General features: G+C 32.0%; 3 protein-coding genes and 1 long non-coding RNA gene across 7 annotated transcripts in view; 2 read left to right on the plus strand and 2 right to left on the minus strand.

The window, feature by feature from the left end:
* Positions 1-852: 852 nt before the first annotated feature.
* LOC106670972 (vesicle-associated membrane protein 7) lies at positions 853-6059 on the plus strand. Of its 3 annotated transcripts, XM_014401689.2 has the most exons (7): positions 853-1050; positions 4705-4767; positions 4831-5039; positions 5119-5256; positions 5328-5418; positions 5474-5634; positions 5700-6059. In XM_014401689.2, the coding sequence occupies exons 3-7, from the start codon at positions 4836-4838 to the stop codon at positions 5757-5759; spliced, it is 654 nt and encodes a 217-aa protein (XP_014257175.1). In that variant the 5' UTR covers positions 853-1050; positions 4705-4767; positions 4831-4835; the 3' UTR covers positions 5760-6059. The 3 variants fall into 3 exon arrangements, with proteins under 3 accessions (XP_014257175.1, XP_014257174.1, XP_014257173.1); XM_014401688.2 differs by lacking the exon at positions 4705-4767 and having other exon boundaries at positions 853-1078; XM_014401687.2 differs by lacking the exon at positions 4705-4767 and having other exon boundaries at positions 854-1050.
* Positions 6060-10105: 4046 nt separating this feature from the next.
* LOC106670952 (trypsin-1-like) lies at positions 10106-11595 on the minus strand. Its single transcript, XM_024227654.1, has 4 exons — positions 11235-11595; positions 10963-11079; positions 10684-10895; positions 10106-10619 (listed from the first exon to the last, which is right to left on the minus strand). The coding sequence occupies exons 1-4, from the start codon at positions 11544-11546 to the stop codon at positions 10106-10108; spliced, it is 1155 nt and encodes a 384-aa protein (XP_024083422.1). The 5' UTR covers positions 11547-11595.
* Positions 11596-11697: 102 nt separating this feature from the next.
* On the plus strand, positions 11698-15445 carry LOC106670950 (trypsin-like). Of its 2 annotated transcripts, XM_014401643.2 has the most exons (4): positions 11698-13695; positions 14088-14213; positions 14301-14509; positions 14586-15445. In XM_014401643.2, the coding sequence occupies exons 1-4, from the start codon at positions 13399-13401 to the stop codon at positions 14941-14943; spliced, it is 990 nt and encodes a 329-aa protein (XP_014257129.1). In that variant the 5' UTR covers positions 11698-13398; the 3' UTR covers positions 14944-15445. The 2 variants fall into 2 exon arrangements, 1 of the variants encoding a protein (XP_014257129.1); XR_002910469.1 differs by lacking the exon at positions 14586-15445 and having other exon boundaries at positions 11712-13695; positions 14301-14337.
* The window catches only part of LOC112127225, a 79972-nt gene continuing 77534 nt past the window's right edge, over positions 13612-16049 (minus strand). Inside the window, exon 3 of the long non-coding RNA XR_002910470.1 lies at positions 13612-13681. This is a non-coding gene — a long non-coding RNA (uncharacterized LOC112127225). The remainder of the gene's footprint in view (positions 13682-16049) is intronic.

Genomic DNA, 16049 nt, shown 5'->3' on the forward strand with positions numbered 1-16049 from the left:
ACTTCCCCAACATCCTGCTGTGTGAGCCATTGAAGAGCCTTCAGGATAGCAATGAGTTCAGCTTGGTTGTTCGAGCACCAGCTAGCGAGTCTAATTTGTATTGTTTCTTGCAGTTTGTTGTCTTTTCCATAGATGTCAAGGGCTGCTCCAACCTCATTATTCATTTTGCTCCCATCAGTGTACATTACAATCTTGTCTTGCCATGATACTGACTCTATGATTCCTTCAGTTCTATAAGACCTGGGATAATATATAAAGGGGATACTAGTGACCCAGCCACATAACGGGGTTGGTGAACTCCCTGATGTATAAGTCACTACGGTCAGCACATTGAGGAGTGACATCCCTTCAGAGTGAAAGTCTGAGTAATACTCCTTAGGTCTTAGGAGAATGTTCAAGTTGAGTACAATAAGCGAAAACACTACAGCGCTTGGGGAACATAAAGACCCCCCACTTGTTCATTCATCTTCATCATCATGAAAAATTTCAAATAAGAGGTGAATGATGAAACACTCCAACACTTCACATTCACGTCATTGTTTGTCGTTGCATTAAAAGCATTTGGATTAATTAAACTACTATGGACATAATCTGAATAAATCTGCATTACTCTATGTAAAACAGCTTGTTAGACAAATTTTCTCTTAAATGCCAACATGCCAAGAAAAATGGTATGTGCAACATATTTAGTGAAAAGACAGAGTCTTATTTCTTTTATATTTAAGTTTAGTTATACAAAATTAATTAGTCATTTCAATTAATAAAATGTGTTCAAAAGGAATTTTCATGGTGGTGCCATCCTGTGGATAAGGACACCAAACGTTCCTATTTACATTTCAACAGTGCAGGGACAGCAGCACTGGTCATAGTTAGTCGTAGATGTCATCGTCATCCCTGGTCCGATTTCTGTTATCTTCTTTGTGATTGTCATTGTTCACTCTTGTCTGTTCTTTTTTAAATCCCTGCCAATATTCTTGGAGTGATTGTATTGCACAGACCTTTGTTGAGCCTGTTAAGGAGTTATTCCAAACCAAGCCAGTGAGTCCAAAGGTTAGTCTTTACAACAATATTCTAAACTATAAGTTATTTTTTTGTTTTTTTCATTTTTTCTGATATTCATTCAACTGCCCTGACGAACTGGTACAACACTAGTGTTTAAGGGACAGTTTAACACTGGTGTTTTTAACAAATTGAAAGAATTTAATTAGCTGAGTTAATTTGAAAAGGAGCAATAATCATTTATGGCAATATGTCCTTGCATATTTTCTCTCTGATGCTAATTCAAAAATGATTCCTTTGAAACACTTTGAATGCTATATTATGTGAAATATAATATTTAACTTGCCTAAAGAAGCAGGCGCTGATTGAGAAGTTTAATTAAGTATCAAAAAGTATTCTCTTGAGCATTGTTTTATTATTTGTTTGCATCACGCCCTTTATTCTATTTTATTAAACTTAACTATTGTCACTTTCCTTATTTCTCGTTACCCTTCTCATTATTTCTTCCTGATACACTTTACACTTCCCAGAATTGCTTTGCTAGAAAGCGCATCAGCGTTCTGCAGCCAAGGCTATTGTATAATAGTAATTGCTTGCAAATTCCCTCATGGATTCTAAAACATGGCTTATTTCCTGAAATTATGGTGGGTTTATCGTTTTGACCTTTTTGTCTTTAGCGTTATTTTTATCTTTCAGAATTTTGACATCACATAGGTGTAAATCTGTTAAATATGAATATAACCACTTGCTCATAAATAATAATTAATTTGTAATAAATATGAAACTTTAACAGATTCTTTTTCATCATATTTTGGCCATTTGTAACGGTTGGTTAAAACAATCTAAAAATCTGTACTTTGCCGTTTTTTATTTAATCGTTCAAATTAGCAAAGCAAAAAACATGTTTGTGGAACTTCAACAGGCTCAGACTTTTATACTTTTCCCCCTTAAGTTGTATTTTTGTATGATGGGTCTGGAAGACAGTGATCTTCTTTTTAAAAACCATTCTACTTCAGTGGATGATGGGTTTTGGTCTGCGAGTCAGTGAACTCAGGTTGAACCGGCACAGGGCCACTCACTGGGTCTGTCTTCACTGGCGGGTTTTTGTTTTTATCACTGAAGATGGTGCAATGCTGAAACTTGTCTGAATAACTCAAAAAAAAAAAAAAGTGAAGACAAACCCAGTAAGTGGCCCTGTGCTGGTTCTACATGCATTCTCCTTCATATGAGAACCTTTTATAATTGTTCATGAAACACAGGTCCTCCAGACCTTCACTCTTTTTTCCACCTAATTTAATTTGTATTTGTATTTATTTATTTTATTTTATAATAATAGATTTAAATGTAAGTTGATATGTAGTTGTATTGATATCTTTTTCCACAACACAATTTACTCTAACTCTATCTTGGTAAGGATATTTGTTGATAGATATTCCTAGATAGATAATAATGATAATTTCAGTTACACTAGATTGCATTTTGTAAACAATGTTTTATTGAAATTTAAAATAGAAAAAAAATGGATTGAACAACACATCATGATAGAAACAATTGGAAACAACAAAGAACAAATGGAAACAATACCATCCATACCAAACTTGGGCCAACCAAATGCACTATTTTAAATGGGAAAATCCTTTCCAACAGAGAAAAAGTTATAAATGGAACTATCCATTTCCAATTTAAAAAAAAAAAAAAAAAAAAAAAAAANGGGACCATCTGTTTGCAATTAAAAAATAATATAAAATAAAATGGCTCGAACAGATCATCCATCATATAAGAACTGCAGCCACCCATTAACAACTGAAAATTTACTGAATACATTTTAAATGGGCACATCATTTTCCAAAAGGGGGACCAAACAACACATTATAATTAAACAAGGAACATCCATCAAAAACAGAAAAATAGATAGATTGAATGCAATATTGGAAATCATCCATTCCAATGGAAAAATGAATTCAAAATTTGAAGTAAGGCAACAGCCTATTTCCAAGTGAAAAAAAAAACACTAAATAAATAGATTAAAAAAGGGCTTGAACAGTGAATAATATTTGAAACAGTGCTATTCGTTTCCAATTCAAAATGAATGGAAAGGTGCATAATATTTGAGATGGTGTGACCATCACCAACTGAAAAATGGTTGTCACCCTTCAGGCCACAGGAGGAAATCTTACAGTTTTATCTGACGTTAATAATAAATTTAATTTGTTTCCATAATTGTTTCTTTCAAGATGTCATCCAAACTTTTGTAAAATCAATAGTACAATTGAACTTACAAGGGGACGACCAGGTTGGTGTGTCAAGGATTTGGATCAAACTTTTTTGGTGTTTCTACACTACAAAATATCATAAAATATAAATAATTTGGTGTGATTTAAAAAGATATAAAAACAAAATACTGCTTTTTTTTTTGCATATTGTAACAAGCATAATTGCAAAATAGGTCAGAAAATGGTCAAAACTTGGATTTGACCTCATTGTCGTGATTCTCGTGTAATAAAACCCTTATATACCGACTTTCATGGAAATCAGTGTAAATTAAATTTTTGACTCATAATTATGTCGACTTTTCTGTGATTGACATTCTTAGTGCAAGCTGTAACATTTTTCTCAAAAGCAAGTGGACCAATGGTCATAGTTGATCATTTGTTTTGAAGAAATGGTCAAATGCATTTTATAACTGTATCAAACATTAAAACCAAACCATTATTTACATTAAAAAAAGGTTAATTTCTGACTTATAATTTTGCTATTTTGTGTATTTTCTGTGTATTTTTATTTTCATTTGGTATGTTTGACATTATAATCCTTTCAGCCATTTTTGAATTATAGCTGTTTCTGTTGGATATTCCACTAACGACTTCACAAAAATCAGAAAAATTATGAGTCAAAAAACAATCAATTTAAATTCAAACAAAAATTTATATTTAGGCCAAAGATCGTGGGTTCAAATCCCGCTTGTGCCATTGACTTTTTTATCTCAACTGAAAACCTTAATTAATTGTAATATATTAATTGGTCAAGCGGACCACGAAATTAGTGAATTGAATTTATATTTATGGGTTTCTAGAGGTGCTAAAATGAAATTTCATATTAGTTTCACAAAAAAATATATATATTTATGATAGTTTACATGAAAAAATTTTGGTATTTAGAATTTTTTGGTTATTGATAAACTTGATAGGTTTTCCTATATTTTTTTGCAGTTTACATAAAAATGCTGTGATATAATGTATTCACATAGTTGATTTGAATAAAAAAATGAAAATATTAATAAATGGAAACGTTCAACTTTCAAAATTTTTTGACAAAACCAGGACCTATTCATGAGAAGTTATGGATACATGTTCGATATTTTGAGTGTAGAATCACCAAAAGTTTGGTTCAAATCTGTGACCCCCTGTGAACCTGGTTGTCGTTACCTTGTTAGCTTTTGTTGATTCGTGCCATTCATCAGATTGTTGTTTGCTTTATTCCTAGTTGAATAATTTAGATTGTTGTTTGCTTTATTCCTAGTTGAATGATTTATTGTTATCTAAACAGATAAATGAACTTGCTCAAAGGGACATATTTGTAGTTTGTATTTATTTATAGATTAAAGTTCACTTCTCTGAATATAATTAATCTTACTTTTATTTATTTATTTTGTTGTACAACCAGATATTAGCAATGTAGGAATGGCTAATTATGTCTGCTTTTTAGATTCATACCTCTTTATTACAACATTTATAGCCATTAACATTTTTTAAACCTTAATTTTAAAATGTATGTAATATTTTATTATATTTTGCTTTAAAAACTATTAGGACCTAATATCTGTTTTTACAGACACCATGGCATTATTGTTCAGTGTGATATCAAGAGGGTCGACTATTCTTTGTAATTATGCCACTCGTCCTGGAAACTTTAATGAAATCACTGAACAAATCTTGGCAAAAATCGCTCCTGAAGATGGGAAGCTTACTCTGTCCCATAATTCATACAATTTTCATTACATAAGTGAAAACGGAATTATTTATATGTGTATCACTGATGATGTAAGTAAAAAAACGACAAATGAAAAATTGTGTTTTATTTTTAAATAAGATTCTCTTAGGGTTGACATGCTTTGTTTAGGTTTTTGAAAGGTCGAGAGCATTTTTATTTTTGAATGAAATCAAGAGAAGATTCATTTCTAGTTTTGGCATCAGAGTCAACACTGCTATAGCTTATGCGATGAACAATGAATTCAGTCCTGTTCTTAAAAGTCAAATTGTAAGAAAAATATCCATTTACGCTTAAATTTAAAATGAATAATATACGTAACTGCATACTTTCAATTATAGAAACACTACACAGAAGCTAAAGATGTTGACACTATGTCACGTATCAATAGTGAACTAGACGAATTGAAAGATATTATGGTTCAAAATATTGGTAAGTTTGTAATATCATTGATTGGTTTGTTTAAACTAATTAATTTTTTTTACAGATGATATTGCTTCAAGAGGGGAAAACTTAAGACTGCTGTATGAAAAGTCTGAAAACCTGAATGCAACTTCAGTTACATTTAGAACTCGAAGCCGAAACCTGCAGAGATCTCTATTCTGGAAAAATGTTAAAATATACATAATAATCTTCGTTGTGTGTGTTGTAAGTTGACATAGTTCAACAACAAATAAATTTTTGAAAAATTTAAATTTGTTTTAATTTTTCAGGTGGTTTTATATCTGATTTTATCAATGGCTTGTGGAGGTCTGACACTTCGCAATTGCTAACATCAAAGTTATACAGATTTTTATAACTAATATTAAGATATTTATTTCTATAGATTTGTTATGTATAAATTAAAAAATGTATAGGCAGAATATTTATTCATTTTAAAAGCTTCTTTTTTCCATCCGTTTTTTTTCATCAATAATTTTTTCCCCTTTTATGAAGAATGCATTACTAGTCAGAAAACGTTGACCTCCAATCAATATAAACATAAGTTTGTTAAAAAACTTCATTTAAACTGTGATAGCTCTCTGTTGTGTAAGACAAATATTAATATTAAAAGTTGATTACAGTTTAGCATGTACTGTTACAATTATTTAACCTTTTTTGTGTATAAATTATTTAATTGATATATAATATATAGCCATTTTAACTCATAAATGAAAGTTTGTAAATATAAATATTCTAAAGGTGTAATATAATAGTTTGTAACACATGAGGAAATAAACTTTTAATATATTCATTCATTCGTTTTCTTCCAGTTGATTGTCATAATCATTATTGACTGTGAAAACTTTGTATTGTGGATTTTCAAAAATTGATAATTTCCCTAAGACAAACTTTTAGGAATGAACTAATAGTGCCTAAGGATGTTACCTAATTGTCAAAAAATAAATGTAATCAATGATTTTGATGTTTTGTAGGGCATCATAGACCTGTTGTTGAACATAAATATGCTGTCCAAAGCAATATTGATGATGAATAGTTAGGTACACTAGGTCAGGTTTTTTGATGTTTTCCAGACACTGCAAAGTTCAGGTTTATTCTTTTCCTAGTTTATTAGTTTAGTCTGTCGACTCAATACTTCTCAGAAGAAGCATTAAGGATTTTCTTTGTATCCTTGGATATGTGAATATTAAGTGGTTACTTCATATTTGAAGATGATGTGGGTGGCAGTTTCCTCCTTATTGTATAATCTGCAAATGTGAACATCATTGAATATGCCCATGTTTTTTATATATTTTTTTAAATTACATTTATTTGTTATTTACAACTACAAGTGATGTATTAAGTAAATATGTTCGTATATGTTGAATTATCATTTGAGGCTCTTGTAGGAGAAGTTGCCCAGTGGTAACACTCCTTCACACGATATCTTGTTCAGTCTTCACACAATGAGAAGGTCTCGGGGCCACTTTCGCTTCAATCGTCTTGGAGGATTTTCAGGTAGGGTTGGAAGTGATAAATTTCATACGAATTACTGTGTGTGTTCAGTGATCGATGAAATTTTTTATATCGGGTTTTGATGAGTTCATGTACAAACGGGATGTGTAGGTCTTTATGGATAGTGTAATTTGAAACGTAAAAAGGAGCATTTATAATTTGACGGAGAATTTTAGATTGGATTGATTGGAGACGCTGGGAATTGGAATCCTTGGTTGAGCTCCACACTTCACAACCGTACGCCCAGAGAGGTCTAATCATTGTCTTGTAAATTAAAAGTTTATTTTCAAGGTCTAATTTTGATCGTGAGTCGAGTAGTCTTTTTAACAATTTATAACGTCGGTTTGTTTGCTGTCTTTTCAGTCTTGTATGGGGATTCCAAGTCAGTCATTTATCCACGAAAAGTCCAAGATAACGCACAAGGTCAGTGGTAGGCAATGGAATTCCATTTATACTCACCACAGGACAGACATTTTTACGTAAGGTAAAATTGATCTGTGTGCTTTTTGTTAGGTTTACCTTTATTCTCCACTTTGTGAACCATATTGTTAATTCTTGTGTTGTTGTAAGTGTTGAGTGTTAATTGAGGGGTCCTAATTGCGTGTAAGGATCGCTGTATCATCAGCGAATGTGTGTGTCGAAATGTTAACGTGTGTAGGAATATCTGCAGTGTATATGGAAAATAAAAAAGGGCCAAGTATGCTTCCCTGAGGAACACCCGCCCTTATGCGTATATAAGGTGAGAATTCAGTTCCCTGACGGACTCGAGAAAATCGATCCGTCAGATAAGATCTCAGTATAAGATAGATAAGATGCCCATGTTATGTAGATGTTTTCTCTGATGCCAATGACCAGTATGTAGTCCTATCACTCCTCTGAGATGAGCCCTCTTTAACAGTAGCAGTGAGTTTGCCAGTCATAGTGATGTTTTAACATAAGCTTACTGTATCTACCACCTCTAGAGGTTATCTATTTCTCATTTTGTCTTTTTTAAAACCATTCTGACATGGAGGATTCCGTGTTTGTCCTTGTTATCCCAAGAATAGGTATAGATATATGGCCTTGCAGATCCTCCTTAGGCCATAGTGTGTCATTACTCAAAATTCCCTTGTGTCCTGGTACCCAAAATATCATCAAATTGTAGTTTCCTCAGGTTTTGGAGATTTTTTGGCTGTTTCTTCTTTCTCATAAAGTTTAAAAATTCTTTCTCGTTGGGGTTCGATTCTCACTGTCAACTCTGGACTTTTCAAATTTGAAAATTGACACAGCAGTCATCAATAGGTCTGGGGTGGGATCGGATTTCAGTGACCCTGAATTTGATCCCAACCCCCTTCAAAATATGGCCATGTGCAGATGTTTTCCGAGATGAGAAATTGTTATATCAGCACTTTACACATTGGAGAGAAATCATTTTTATGTACAATAGCAGAGGATGATAGTGTTTTTTCTATTTGTACGTGTTTGATTTTACTATGATACATCTGTCTTTATTAGTTGGTATTAAAGACATATTATTTCCTCCATATAGTATTATCTACTCTTCATCATAACACGAAAACTTGTTTTTGTTTTGATCTGTGGTGTGTTAGTATTGTGTGCACCATTGTTTTTATGCCACTTTTACATAATCTGCCTGGTTAATATTGTCAATTTTCTTCAGATGGATATAATCAAATATCCATTGGAGAAAACTACTACATTTATTTTTGTTTACTTTCTTAAAATAATAAAAAAGTAAAAATAAAATCTATAAGGTGACCTTTAGATCGTCTACCAAAGTGTCTCTGAAAATGTGTGTAATCCTGAAAAGTTGGATTGGTAACAAATCCTTTAAGTTATAAGAGCATTCATCTGTTCTGATGTTCAAATTAATGTATGAAGTTTTTTATATTGTAAAAAAAAATGTTAACTGTTTCAAATCTTACAATTTAGTCTTTAACCGATCGTCTGGGTGGGGGTCTTTTTTAAAGCGCAAATTGGAATGTGAAGGTGCCACCGGTACTTACATGTATTTATGCCCATATTTAGATTGGGTTAATGAGCACATACCAAACGCCCCAATGACTCCGATTAACTGTAAAGGATCAGTGATTGAAAATAAACATCTAAAATTATTGATTTTCTTTAATTTAATTGCATTGCAATTGATAATTTTATTATTTTTTGCATTTTCCCCATAACGATATAGTCTCTAAATAAATATATGCCTAATTTTTAATTTTATGGTCTAAATTGGTGGCTAGTGTTAGATAGCAAAAGGCCTTTGCCTAAAAATCATTAATTTTTATGATATTTTAAAGAAAAATATTTGCTTATGGTCCACACACACACGCACACGCACGCACGCACGAGAGAGAGAGAGAGAGAGAGAGTGAGAGTGAGAGAGATGGATATTATTATAGACATTTAAAAATAGTCCAAATTAGTGCCATGAGCGGGATTTGAACCTACGACCTTCAGCTAAATACGCCATTGCTCTACCACTTGAGCTATGGTGATGAGAGCAATGGCATATTTAGCCGAAGGTCGTGGGTTTGAATCCCACTCGTTGCACTAACTTGTTCATATCAGCCAAACCCTTACACAAAAAGATTAATTAATTGAAAGAAGTAATTTGGCCACTAAATATAATGAATTTAATAGTCCAAATGTTTAGTGTTAAAAACAAATCTAAGCAAAAATTCATTTTTCTCTTAAAAACAGGTGAAGTTTCAAACGTTTTGCTGAACTGACTTTCAATTAGTTTTCGTCATTTTTGATCAATTCTAATGAACTTGAATTTGCAAATGAAAATGTAACTTATCATTTGATATCAATATTTTTTTAAACTTTTTTAAGATATTGAGGCAAAACTATATAATGCAATGTTTTAAAGTATAGCTTTATAGGATGGCGGGAGGGAAGATATATTTTAAACGTTTAAAGTAAAATTTGTTTATTGGCATGAATGTACCGTATAACACACGTATTACACGGTTCACGGTTAGTACACACATATTAACCCTCAATTATATTAGTTATGTAGAATGTATATGGAGTAATGGAAGAAATAGTAAATATAAAGGAAAAAATGTATTTAAGAATGAGTGAAAAGTGTAAAAAAAAAATGTTAACTGTTTCAAATCTTACAATTTAGTCTTTAATCGATCGTCTGGGTGACTTTTAAAAAGAAACTGTCACTACTTCACCAAGCTTCGATCAAGTCTAATACAGATACAGTATTTAAAATATTTATTCTTATTTTACAATTTTCAAAATAATTACTTGGCAAGTAATCCTGAAGAGCAAACCTTGTTGCTACAGTAGCCAGATATAAATGCTGCAGTTGCATAATAATGTATTGATTTTTAATAATGAATACCAAATAACAATATAATACATATGTAATGACAACAAATAATACAGACATCTTATTCAACTGATTTGTCCATGCTTTACAACTTTGAGGTGTTTTAGGAACGTCAGGTACATGTTTGCTGATCCAGTCGAGATGAGGGCAAATGTACATGTAAGCGCTTTGCGATTTCCCACATTCTTTTTTCTTAGCACCAATATTCGTTTGTGCACAATTGTGAGCTTCGTATATGAAATGACCGACACCGACACCTTTTCCATCGCACACTAACGGTGCTCCTATGTCACCTTTGCACAGGCCACGGGTTTTTTCATTCAAGCAGACCAACCTTCGATTTTGAAATCTAAAAAAGTGATTGACATCAATTTGTGAGTTATAAAAAAAGGGAGTTGATTGAACAGTCTTACGATCTTAAACATGGGCAACCATGATCGCCATGGACTGCCTTAACTGAAAGAGTTTTGAGAATGTTGGTAGGTGTACTTTTTAATGAATTAAGACCATATCCTGATGTGGTGCAATCCAACCCTATGCTAGTAGTATCATTCTGAGGCCAGGGATCATTAGAGAGAGGTAAAACGGATATTGATGTACCATCAATCGACAATTCCTTACTGAGCTAAAAATTAGTATTGTACAGTGCTATACAATTACAAGATAATACAAAGAAATAACTTAGAAATTACTTTTATAAGGCCTAAATCATATTTTGAAATTTTTTCTTCTTCGTACTTATCATGGGAAATGGTTTCACTTGGTGTTATTCCACTCGATGCGTTAATACTTTCAGTCGGTGGGAACACCTAAACAAAATGAACCAAATATTTAATATATTTTATTTTAGTGTGCTAATGGTGTTATGCATCTTATAGATTAGTTTGTTGAATATTCAATTCAGTAACTGTTTTGTAGTTTGTAGATATAAATATATGTTCCCTAAGTTTTACAGTATTATTACCAAAACACTTTGCTTTTTGATACACTGAGCTGCAGTCAGGATCCACGATTTGTGAATTATCATCCCTGCACACCACTGAGTTTTATTTGTAAAACCAATATTCACCACATAAGGGACTTTAAAGTCGTCTAGACCACCAGCCATTCTCTTTTCTATTTTGAGTATATCTTCTTCAGAAAACCGGTACCCTTGATTGAAAGGAAATGAAGACAGGAAAAACATGAAAGCAATTAAGAATACTTTAAATATTTTAAAGCGGGTTTTAATACAGTTTTCCTTTTCTGTAGTTAAATGTTGGACAATGAAATCCATTAAAAATGAACAACTTTAAAATAGAAAGAAAAGAAGTTTAATATTGGTAACATTTCATATAAAATAAATCAGTTGGTTTGAAAAAGTCATATATACTATATACATATAAGTAATATACACATTTGCAAAGAAACAAGAAAAACAAGCATAACATTAAATATTAGATTAAAAATATATTCTACGAAAAACGAGTAAATTAATCATGAAATGGTAGGAAGATAGTTATTGTTAAAGAGAAATCCTAAAGTGAAAGGAAAGCAAAAACAATCTAGATGTTTTATTTGACAAATTTAACTCTTAAAAAAAAAATCATATGATCAATTCTTCAATTTTTGCACAACCAAATTTCATATTGTTACGAATAAACTACAATGAACAGCTATTTTCACATACAAAATCTCCCATTGGAGGTAATGATCAACATATTCGGCCATTTACCATACAATGAAATCTGCACTTTAATCAACGAATGTTTATTGTTCCAAAAAGCAGTTTGCTTACATATGAAATTTTCTATTGTTCGGTTAAAGAATGTACTTCAGAGCGAGTTGCACAGATTCACGTTCAAATTGAGAAATGTACCGTTGAATGAAGAACATTTGAGAATAGATTACATGAAATCTTTGCTTTCCTTAAGAATGTTGTCCACTGAAGTTGATGTCCTTATTGCAAAAGTGTGGAGGTACACAAAATGGCAAAAAGCATGGATCATCCTTTGCCCTCTTCTTTCCCCTGTGCTGAAGCAGTTTGAAGAAGTTATTTCAAGTCAGACACGAGACAGCAAGAGAGTGCGTGAGTTCAATTCATTTACTTTGCCCATTATTCTAAATGAATTTTATAACTTCTTAAATGAACTTGAAAATAACTTGGAAGACGTCCTGCATTGTGAAACACAAGAAGAGATACCTTTTGAAACAAAAGTCATTGACATTCTTACTTGTTGCCCTTCCATAAATTTCCAACTCGGTCTACAAAAAAAAATCGATAAAAAGCATTACCATATTTATGGTTATTTTAAATTCCCAGGTGTAAAGCCAATTTTTCAGGTGCCAGATGTTCACAATTCACAACTGACAAATGAGCAAAAAAGGAAAAAAGTACTTAAATACTTAAGAGAAAGCATTCAATGGTCTAATGCCACTTTTTTAAATGGCCTTGTTAATCGGATAATTGACCTAGAAATGGGTCTGCTGATATATATCATGACAAACGAGGAAAGGAACTTTCTTATAGACAAGATACAAGAGTTGTACGCCAAAATAACGGAAAACCCATATCAGCCTATTTTAAAGTCAATAGATTTAGTATTTGACGGTGAAAACACTATTTGGAACGAGTATTATTTAAGAATAAACTCTTATAACATAAATTTGACAGGGCTCACATGCATTATCGATATACCGCATCATGATACAAGGTGGCTTCCACTGTCCTTGCCTTATCTAAGAGGACGCAGGACTATTCCAGAGCAGTTAGAAACTTTTGAAGTGGATTTGGGAAAAGTTGGATCTCATTTTTGTATGAATGGAGAGAGTGAACAAGAGGATTCAAATGTTTTAAAAGGACCAGATATAGAAATGAAGCCAAAGCTTCAGATGATTATCCACTACAGGGAAGGGTTAAACAGTACTCCTGCTGAAGCAATTGTCGATGTAGGATATAACGACTTGGGAGAACCGTTTCTAAATACACACAACATTCAGTCTGAACCATTTGAGGATTCTGTAGAATCAGAAAGTGATTAAAATGTGGATTCTGTTCAATAAAATATTTTAAAAACGTTTAATTGATTGGTTAATTTATTCACTTAAGAATTTCATGTAATTTATGTGAGTCAAAAAACATTCAGTGTATGCATATGTTCATCCCATGTTTATTCAAAATGGAAAGAATTGCAATTATAATTTTTATTATCATATTATGCTATGATTCAATAGTCTGTCCAGTTCCGAATATGTCAAACAATTTTATTGATTTAAAGTCACTTCCAAGAATTGTGGCAGGAGAATATGCAAGAATTGAGGAAGTCCCGTACATTGTTAGAATCAGTGCAGCATCCAAGATATGCACAGGTGCTGTTATTCACACTTCTTGGGTTTTGACAGCAGCCCACTGTATATTTACACCATTAACACCTGAAAAAATGAAGGTAGGATTGAATTAACTATTGCCATTTAGTACTTAGACTTTAAATTGACAGCTATTTATTTATTTATTTTTTTTGTGTGCCAAATGTATGCCTAAATCCATGTGATAATAATGCAGAAAAAAGAAGACAAAACTTGTAAATTAATTGCTGTATAATTTACTAACCCTACTATAATTGTGATGAAGTTCTCGACTTAATGAACAATTTTAAAGACTTAAGAAATTGATTGAAAAGTAATTGAGATTGACGATCTTCACATTTTTTTTCACATCTTTATTTATTAGAAAAAATGAACATATTTCAACAAACTATAACAAGATATTTCAACATGAAATATTTATTTATATTAATATCATTATTAATTATATATTTATATTCTATTTTAATATCAGATTCTTGCTGGAATTGATGATATTTCAAATGAAAATAAAAGCCAGAGACGGGTAGCAGAAAAAATAGTGGTACACAAATTGTATGTCAAAAATGGTGTCGGTTTTTCCGATTTGGCACTTATTAAGGTAACTAATCATTAGTGTATTGTTGGTAAAAAAAATTAAATATTGTACTAATATATTAATCAGTTCAAATCATTAATTTATTTTCAGGTGAATAAACCCTTTACATTGAGTACAAATGTTGCAGTTTTAAATCTTTCAAATGAAATCTGGCCGCAAGACAAGAAGCTCCAATATAACAGGCCATGTCTTGTGGTAGGGTGGGGATCTGAAAAAGCAGGTAAAAAAGGTTCGTTACTACTTAAAAAGCTCACATTAACAGCCAGGCATGGACCTGAAGGGTGTGACTGCTGGAATGTGTAAGTGGATTACAATTATAAAAGATCACTTATTAAAATTGAGGTTAAAGTTATAACAATAAACTTTTAATTTCAGGGTGCAGAACAGAAATTTAGTTTGTTTGAATGCAAACAAGGGAAAAGGCATCTGCTCGGGGGATTCTGGAGGTCCTTTAGTTTGTGACAACAAGGGTGTTGGTGTCGCGCATATTATTTACAGAACCAAAGGTTGCCATCTTACGGAATATGATAATACTTTTTTAAAGCGCAAATTGGAATGTGAAGGTGCCACCGGTGCTTACATGTATTTATGCCCATATTTAGATTGGGTTAATGAGCATATACCAAACACCCCAAAGACTCCGATTAACTGTAAAGGATCAGTGATTGAAAACAAACATCTAGAATTATTTATTTTCTTTAATTTAATTACATTGCAATTGATAATTTTATAATTTTTTGCATTTTCCCCATAATGATATAGTCTCTAAATAAATATATGCCTAATTGTTAATTTTATGGTTTAAATTGGTGGCTGGTGTTAGATAGCAAAAGTTTTAAAGTATAGCTTTATAAGAGGGCGGGAGGAAGTAAAATTTGTTTATTGACATGAATGTACTGTATAACACACACTATTAACCCTCAATTATATTAGTTATGTAGAATGTATATGGAGTAATGGAAGAAATAGTAAATATATAGGAAAAATGTATTTAAGAATGAGTGAGAAGTGCTTAGGTTAAAAACTGCATGCATTGTGGGCTGAAATGACCTAGCTGTCGATAGCCATGGATCCTAACTTCAATTGGCATGTTGGCAAGCTAACCACGGATCAACAGAACAATACCGGATTAGGTGTGAACAGTCTAATTACAATATATCTTAAAGCATTATATTGCCTTATCCCTCAGACGGTTTTAAACCATGAGGAACGTCTTTCTTGCTCTGTAATATATACTGACGATCTGTAAACTTTGTATATATATTAAACAATAAAGACATATAGTAGTATATTGCCTTATCTTTACATTGCAGAGTCTGTTAGAAAACATCCTATTTTTGATAACCTGTCTGAGAACTCATTTAGGTGAAAATCTACTGAGATTGCATATAATTTAAGTTTTCTGTATTTATTCATTCCAAACTGATGTTGCATATATCAGTAAAGGAAATTCTTAAATAGTGGTTTGTATTCAATCTCAGAGATTGATTAATTGATTTAATCTCACAAAGTTAGGTCTCTTGGACCTTTGTACCACTTAACCTGAAAAAATTATATAAAATAAACCTATGCACAATAGATTAATAGTTTCTTCTGAAAATTGAGATGGCACCTAGGAACTCACAGTAGTCAAGTACAGTTCTCATACTGACTAGGATTCATAGACTCTCTCAGATGTCACACTTTGACCAAATAGAACAAATTTCAGTACGCATAAACTGTCTTTGGACCAAAATAGGTGTAAAATATTCAGTGTGCTGCAGTTTTTGATGCAATATAGGAAAAACAATGCACCACTGGTTAAATGGACCAAGTCACTTCTACTTAGTCATGCCTGTA

This window comes from Cimex lectularius, unplaced genomic scaffold, assembly GCF_000648675.2.
Source record: "Cimex lectularius strain Harlan isolate CLEC.00 unplaced genomic scaffold, Clec_2.1 scaffold38, whole genome shotgun sequence".
NCBI classification, from domain to species: Eukaryota; Metazoa; Arthropoda; class Insecta; order Hemiptera; family Cimicidae; genus Cimex; species Cimex lectularius.

Bases quoted from the DNA above. Each gene is read 5' to 3' on its own strand.
- LOC106670972 (XM_014401688.2), top strand. From the start codon at position 4,836: ATGGCATTATTGTTCAGTGTGATATCAAGAGGGTCGACTATTCTTTGT. The intron at 5,419-5,473 runs GTAAGTTTGTAA...TTTTTTTTACAG, and splicing joins TATTATGGTTCAAAATATTG to ATGATATTGCTTCAAGAGGG. The intron at 5,635-5,699 runs GTAAGTTGACAT...TTAATTTTTCAG, and splicing joins TAATCTTCGTTGTGTGTGTT to GTGGTTTTATATCTGATTTT.
- LOC106670952 (XM_024227654.1), bottom strand. From the start codon at position 11,546: ATGGATTTCATTGTCCAACATTTAACTACAGAAAAGGAAAACTGTATT. The intron at 10,896-10,962 runs GTAATTTCTAAG...ACTAATTTTTAG, and splicing joins ATGATTTAGGCCTTATAAAA to CTCAGTAAGGAATTGTCGAT. The intron at 10,620-10,683 runs GTAAGACTGTTC...TCACTTTTTTAG, and splicing joins GGTTGCCCATGTTTAAGATC to ATTTCAAAATCGAAGGTTGG.
- LOC106670950 (XM_014401643.2), top strand. From the start codon at position 13,399: ATGCATATGTTCATCCCATGTTTATTCAAAATGGAAAGAATTGCAATT. The intron at 13,696-14,087 runs GTAGGATTGAAT...TTTTAATATCAG, and splicing joins TAACACCTGAAAAAATGAAG to ATTCTTGCTGGAATTGATGA. The intron at 14,510-14,585 runs GTAAGTGGATTA...TTTTAATTTCAG, and splicing joins GGGTGTGACTGCTGGAATGT to GGTGCAGAACAGAAATTTAG.